This window comes from Xenopus laevis, chromosome 2S (assembly GCF_017654675.1).
Source record: "Xenopus laevis strain J_2021 chromosome 2S, Xenopus_laevis_v10.1, whole genome shotgun sequence".
Classification (NCBI taxonomy): domain Eukaryota; kingdom Metazoa; phylum Chordata; class Amphibia; order Anura; family Pipidae; genus Xenopus; species Xenopus laevis.
In genome coordinates, this window is record NC_054374.1 from 118,120,387 (window position 1) to 118,128,443 (window position 8,057).

General features: G+C 41.0%; 1 protein-coding gene across 1 annotated transcript; it reads right to left on the reverse strand.

Annotated features, from left to right (window-relative positions):
* Positions 1-3,391: 3,391 nt before the first annotated feature.
* klf5.S (Kruppel-like factor 5 (intestinal) S homeolog) lies at positions 3,392-7,500 on the reverse strand. The gene is given in 3 exon segments (NM_001096595.1): positions 3,392-4,261; positions 4,263-5,157; positions 7,176-7,500. Coding segments are annotated over 3 exon segments (1,086 nt in total). The 5' UTR covers positions 7,356-7,500; the 3' UTR covers positions 3,392-4,250.
* Between the last annotated feature and the right edge of the window lie 557 nt (positions 7,501-8,057).

Consider the following 8,057-nt stretch of genomic DNA (forward strand, 5'->3'; position numbering starts at 1 on the left):
GAGATTGATATGCTGGAAGTCCTCTGCTAACCTACTTTCAATCTCTTTTCAAAACAAAATAAAGTCAGATTCTACCCTCCATCCTTGAGGCATCATACACTATACTACAGACTCAATCAACATCACCGAACTATGTGATGTAGCTGTGATCAACCAGGGCAAAGTGTCCGCATATTAATAAAGCATTACTGGGTACTATTCGGACATCAGTTAGCCGAAGAGTAAATTGTGTGAGGATCAAAATATATATTTCCAGTACAGATAGTTTTCCGAATTCCAACAAAAGAAGGACAGAGCGACAGAATCTTACTTTTGGTTTTTATTTCAATAAGAGGAACTCTAGCTGCTTTTTCATAGTGGTTCAGCCAAAGGAAAATTAAATAAAGATATCACTTTCTAGTACTTGCACTGCTGCTGAAAGGTCTTAAGTTTAACTGAAAAATAATACAAGATAAATCTCTCAATTCTGCCCTTCTATGTGTAATGAAAAAGAGCCAGGTGATTTAATTTAACTGTCACAGGGAACAAAGCATCGGGCAATGAATGAGAGGTTTTAGACTGAAAAACATACCAACTTCAAAAAGAGGAGACTTCTATTGATAATATTTACACAGCCATTAAATTGAACAAGAAATGCACATACCAGTATGTGTTCTCAGGTGAGCTTTTAAATGGGATGACTTTGTATACACCTTTGTGCACCCTGCAATAGAAGAATAAAAAAGCATGGTGGTTAGTACTGTCAATTAACATTTTAAGAATCAACAACCCAGAGAACATACCAAACCCTTTGTCTACCATTAAGTTATTTAATTTAATCTTTTTGCAGGATACGGACAGCCATGATACCAAAAAGCATCCTACACATCTTTAAGGCAATAATACGCATTCTGATTTGAAGTATTTATTAGCAGCCCAGAAATCTGAAGCAAAATCCATTTAATGCCCCCCACCCCAAATCCACTTCTGTGACTGCCTATAAGAGCAGACAATCACTTTTCAAGCAAATTGACCTGATGAGCAATTGCACTAATGCTTTTATTTATGTATATGTGTAAGGGGGCAGTTTTCACCACGGGCAACAAAATGAAATTCCTCCATGTGTAATAGCACTTACAGAAGTAAAATGCCACACATTAAGGGTTTGTATTGCTTGTGGGGTTTCTGTGTAAAGAAATGTACTCTTAAAAAACATATACTCGCAACAGGTGTAGTTTTTCAAATGCCAGTGCAAGTATATTTATTCCTATTGAGCGGACTTATTTATCAGAGTTATTCCGAGCTTTAGATATCAATCTGCATTCTTGCATTCTAAAAATACCTAGGGAGATTCCAGAATTATAAGTACAGCACAGTTTATTATTACTTTGGCATTTGCTGTTGCTAACATGAAAGTGACACATTTGCTTCTGTGCATAGCTTGAACTCTACTGCTTTTTTCATTTTCTTTCTGTTCCTAATGATTAACTTTCAAAATAAATAAATATATATATATATATATATTTTTTTTTTTTTAATATTAATCTGAAATGTGAGTGGTGATGGCTGCATAATGGTGCAAATAAAGCACGACTGGCCATGGCGGTTCATAATTTGCTTCACTATGCTAAATTCAGCACTAGGCCGACAACCCCTCAGAGCATGGAAAGCAGAGATGATCAGAGTTGTTCTTGACCTGCTCAAACTCAGATGGACCACTGACATCATGAAGCAGCAATAAATATATGTAGCATTTACTAGAAACGTGTTTTACTGTACAGGTATGGGACCTGTTATCCAGAATGCTCGGGAGCTGTGGCTTTTCGGATAACGGATCTTTATACCTTAAATCTGCATGATCATGTCCATATACCAGCAAAAATGGATATCCACACAAAAATGTATATCCTGTAGTCAGTGAAATTATTAACAGCATAAATACACAATTATATAAGACACTGAATTCTGGCATGCCCTTACACAATCCTGTGGCAGAGCAAGTGACAACTGTACAAAATGTTTACCGATGTAGTGGAAATTCCATCTCTGCAGTTTTTATACAAAAACCCAATAATTATCCAAGTCTGACAAAATGTGATAAATCAGAATGACAAGGCGTACCAGTACTGTAGATGCTCAGGCTCTGCAAAACATGCAGTATTGAAGCCCTCGTTATTTAAAAAAAACTAAAAACCCCAATAATAAAGTATTCATATAAGGAATGTACTGTGAAAACAATATATCAAGATCTTATTCATATCCAGATATCAAATGAAAAAGATTTAAATATACTACCTATTATTAAACGTCAAACTAAAACCTTAAAATTGATATGGGTAGAAATGCTGTATTTTATGTAATTATACACAATCCAAAGCGTCTTTTTGCCTATATTCTGAAAAATGGTTTATATTTACCAATATAAGGTGCTCAATGTTAGCTTTGCTGCAATCCCGAGATTCTGTATAATACACACAAAAATAGAAACAAAGGCACACTTAATTCAATGCTTCTGCAGATTTTTCGTTTATTTAAGGCGAGATCCCAGCAAACGTTTCGGGGCCAAGTAGTACTTAATGAAGGGGCTTGGCCGAAACGTTTGCTGTATGGATGCACCGAATCCACTATTTTGGATTAGGCCGAAGCCCCAAATCCTTTGTGAAAGATTCGGCCGAATATTGAACCGAACCCTAATTTGCATATGCGAATTAGGGATGGGAAGGGTAAAATGTTGTTACTTTCTTGTTTTTCTGACAAAAAGTCACGGGATTTCCCTCCCTGCCCCTAATTTGCATATGCAAATTAGGATTCGGTTCGGCTGGGCAGAAGGATTTGGCCGAATCCGAATCCTGCTGAAAAACGCAGAATCCTGGCAGAATCCCGAACCAAATCCTGGATTCGGTGCATCCCTAGTTTGCTGGGATCTCACCTTAAATAAACAAAAAATCTTGGATTGTTTTCAGAAGAATTGAATTAAGTGTGCCTTTGTTTCTATTTTTGTGTGTATTTTAAGTACTAAAAATACTGTACTGGTAGGGTCCAGCAGATCTAGTAATGATCCAGGCCTTAAAAACTTATCCAAGGGGCTCCCCATCTTGAATTTTGTTAGGCTGTCTCTTGTTTATCTGTGGCACTGCACATGCTCAGTGCCCTAGGCTGATGTTGAAAAGTTAAGCTTGTCAAAACATTGCATTAATGTTGCTGATAATACAATACCTGCCCATTGTTCTGTTATTAGGCTGCTGGGGGGGTGATATCACTCCAACTTGCAGTGCAGCAGTAGAGTGACTAAATTTTATCAGTGTCACATGACTGGGGCAACTGGGAAATTGACAATATGTCTAGCCCCATGTCAGATTTCATTAAAATTGCTGATAATACAGAGCCGATTAAATTCAGAATACTCAAATCATTACTTATCATCCTTGATTTATTTTAATTTCCATTTATAGTGTATATTGTGAGTCTGTCACTAAGTTAAGATAACTGAAAGTAGGGCACAGCATGTGTGCATACTGTATTATAAGGCACAGATCTTCACTGCTAAAGGCTGTGGTAGCCTTGGGCTGGTACAGAAGCCCAAAACATTAACGAATATCATGTCTAGACTCATTTTTCTTTATATGGCTTTGGTCATGATTTTTATTATGTATTTTTTATTTCTAAATTACAATGTTTACATTGCAAATAATTCACTCTACAATATAAAATGTAATTCCTGAACCAACAAGTGTATTTTTTTTTTAGTTGTAATATCAGCGTGTAGGCAGCCATCTCAAGTCATTTTGCCTGGTCACGTGCTTTCAGAAAGAGCCAGCACTTTAGGATGGAACTGCTTTCTGACAGGCTGTTTCTCCAGCAGAATTCATCTCAGTGGGACCTGGATTTTACTATTGAGTGCTGTTCTTAGATCTAAAAGGCAGCTGTTATCTTGTGGGGGAGCTGCTTTCTGGTTACCTGCCCATTGTTATGTTATTAGGTTGCTGGAGGGGGGGGGAAGGGAGGGAGTGATATCATTCCAACTTGCAGTGCAGCAGTAAAGAGTGACTGAAGTTTATCAGAGTCACATGACTGGGGCAGCTGGGAAACTGACAATAAGTCTAGGCCCATGTCAGATTTCATAATTAAATATAAAAAAATAAAAAAAAATCAGTTTGCTCTTGAGAAACTGATTTCAGTGCAGAATTCTGCTGGAGCAGCACTATTAACTGATGCGCCGTGAAAAAAACTTTTTTCCCCATGACAGGATCCCTTTAAGCTTTAGTTCTCCTTTAAACATTTAACCAAGTCAATAACATGTAGGTTCTTACCAGGGTAGTCACAATAATGAATGCGCCTTTTCTCCAGATCCGGGTTGTTTCTACGGTTGAAGCGTGCAGGCTGAATAGGGGCTGTTATTTGCACCTGTGCAGGTAAGGCTGGATTGTGAATGGACATCTTGCAGGCTATTGTGGCTGCATAAGATGGAGGAGGGTTTAAACCCTGGAGAAGCTCTGCTTGCCTATCTGGGCTGCCAGGCTCAGAGCTAGGGGGAGAAGGAGGGAAGTAAGTTCCTTCCTGCTGGTGCAGAAATTGGCTAGGTATGCCATATGAGCACTGAGGGATGCTCTGGAATTGTTTCATTGCAGTCTGTGGTACTGGAGAAGAAAGTGCATTAAAGCCAGACATGTCTGTGGCCATGGAAGCACTATTAATATTGTCCATCACCGAGGGCTGGTTTGTGGAGTTAGACATATCAATATCTGGTGAATTTAAAAGCTGATACAACTGGCCCTGCTGAGGATTGACAGAAAGCGGAATCTCTGGTGAAGGGAGCTCTTGTTTGATGTAAATGTTATTAACGTCAGAGCTTTGGTGGGAAGTGAAGATGCTGGTGAATTCAGGAAGACTCTGGGTGGGTTCAGCATCACTTGTGTGGCTAAATACTGAAGTGGGCTCTGTCTTGATATGGCTCACAGGTGGCCTCTGGCTCTTATACAGGCTTGTTCTTAAGTGAGTGATATCAGGAAGGAAGACATTCATGTTTATACTGTAAGGAAGTCCATCACTCTCGTTAAAAAACTGGTCAAAGCCTGATGCACTGTCTCTCCTGTAGTTTTTGGAATCAGGCATGATGTTCAGTTGAGGAGGAGGAGGATGATGATGAGGTGAAAGATATTTATCCATTTCACATCTAGTCTGCAAGATAAAAAGGTTAGTAAAGTATTATAACATTCATATATACAATTTTGTACAGCCTGATGATGGTAACCGTAAGCAATAAAAATGTATAACCAAAACAGTGTTGTGGAAATAACAGTATTATTGCACTGAGCAAATTCCCAGCACTAGAGCCGAGGCCAGCTTGATCCCTTTCTCCCACATACTGATACACACAGAACATTCCAAAGCAGCTAGAAAATGTTAGATAATATTCTCCACAGTGTCTCAACACAGTATAGAAAACCCAAGTCTCTAATTTCAAAAGTGAAACAAACAGGCTGGTACAGTTAAAGACAGGCTGCAGCATTTACAATTGCTATCTGCTTAGAAGGGGTGCATGGGAGGCTGCAGGGTGATAGGTTACATGTACAGTCATCAGCAAAGCATTTATCATGTGCTGTTCAATAGACAAATGCTACATTCCCCCTTGCACTGTAAAAACTCTACTCATTTCTAATCCCATCAGCATTCCCCAAAATGAATCAGCTGACAAATGGAAAACTAATGTAATAACTCACTTCACATCAGCTTTTGAAACCAGAGGGAAGAATATGCGAACATACCCACAAAAGCCTTGTCCAACCAGACTAATATTGATCTTTTATAGAACCAAGGACTGCAGCTTTTCTAACTAAAAATGATTTGTAGTTCTTTATTATGAACATCATTTATACAACTTGGCGCAGTGCAACATAAGCAAGTGCCTGATAGCAGCTAACCTGCACCTGTGCTATCTTATCCCGGGATATTAAAACTGTAGCCCTCCAGAAGCTTTTCAAACACTACTACCTGAGACAGGTAGTTTAAAAACTGCTGGAGGAAAGCAGATTAAACATCCTTTATTACTATAAAGTATGGAATTGTTCATATCATCTTGTGGTTAGGCTCCTTCTGATTATAGCTCAACCAGCTGTTGTTTGCTTGAGATCTATTCCCTGTATGAGTGTGTGCTTGTGAGTGTGTACGGGGGTGGCTACACTATTACTGGACATACCACCTCACACATACAGAACACCACCACAAGTAACCTCCGCACTACCTCTTACTGCTACACAGTAGGTTACAGGAATTCTTTGTAAAATTAATGTAGGAACCCATTAGTAATGTAGGCATTGCTTTTTGACTTCTGCAACCGATCTGTTGCTAAATAAAACGGTGTGCAGTATAATTTATTGATGCATACTCCCATATACATTGATTTCTGGGAAAGTTTAGGGATCCTTTTTATTTATTTTTTTACATATTTGGGAAACTTATATGTAAAAGATATAAAACCGACAGTTTTATGTTGACGATATCTGACCAGATATTGATCTGATTCTGCTCATACAGCAGGAGTGTATGGAGATATATATACACACCAGGTTGGGGTACGTTTCAGCAGACCACCTCTGTGCTGATAAGGCTCACCTTCTGATTAAAGGCACAGGTGCATATTTTGTAAGCTGGCGCTTGATTTCAGCAGGGGCCGCTGGCAGTTGTATACCAGCTAACAGAGAATACACAGTGGCAAATAAAAGTTTGGCAAAGAGCAGGGGTATAGATACAGAGGCAGCAGACTGGTGCCCAGGAGGTATAGGGGCCCCACGAGGCACTAATTCATATACAATTTCAATAAATATTGGTCAATCTTTAGATATGTTGGTGACCTGAAACATGATTTGCTGTGGGGTCCAGTGATCTCTAGTTACACTACTGGCAAAGACCAGGGGCCACATGAGACCCCTCATCGGTTTCAGTACAACTCCCAGCCCCACTGCTCATTGGTTGCTTCTCTGCACAGGCAGGAGCGACTATAGGGATTACTGGGGCTCCTCACCCCACGCTTCCCAGTGGGCCCTAAGGTAACTGCTCCCTCCCGGCAGGGCAGACACCACCTGTCTGAATAATACTGAGTAATAGTGTAATACGGTGTAATACTGTAATACTGCAATTGGTTCCAGCGCCCGCCCGCACCAACAGCCACAGCGCCCATCCCGACTGCGCCGCCTCACCTGCACCAAGTCATCGTGCATCACGCGGGAGCTCTTCATGTCTTCTGCGAACAGCGTCCCTCCCGTGATTGGCTCCCCTCGGACAGGCGGCTGCTGGCCCATCACAGGCTTTAATTGGGTAAAGACCGGCTCGTCCAAGCGCTGCAGCCTGGCACTCATACTCAGCACCGTGGCAGCCATGTGCAGCGGGAGACGCTCTAGCAGGGCGGGTAAACTCCGGACACTCTCTGTGGAACTTTCGAACACGACACAGAGCTCTGACTTGTGATGACACTTCAGATCTACTCAAGCGCCACACAACACGCTCCTTCTTCCCTGTTCGCACGCACAACATTCTACCTGTTGCAGGGTGGATCCCGCTTTATTCCGGGGCAGGTCGCTAGGGGCCGTCCCAAGAAAGAAACAGCCAATAAGAGCCGCGCGTGGGTGACTGTGGGCGAGGCGTTCCTGACAGTAGCCGCCCACAACTCAGGCGCCGCTTGAAGGCAATAGTTGCACACTCGCCCGGTGTAATTGTGTTGCCGCTGCCCCTGGTGTGGGCGCTGTGCGTGAAAGCAATAATAGTATCATGTATGTTGTCAGGTGCACACGAGATATTGAGGTGGATGCAACTTGCGCTAAATGTTCATTATGTAATAGGAATAGATACAGACCAATGGGACTGGTGTCACGTGTTTTGCAGCTTTGCATATAAAACATCTCTGATGCTTAACACCTTTGGTTTTTAAACCGCATACCCTTATCCCGTCAATATTCTGCGTGGTCCAAAACAGTTGTGGTTATATGTGGCCAAAGCAACTATTCAAATCCTCATGTGAGACCCTTTAGTATCAGTTGTAAAGTTTGCTGCTTGTAAGGCAACCCATAGCAACCAATCAGCAG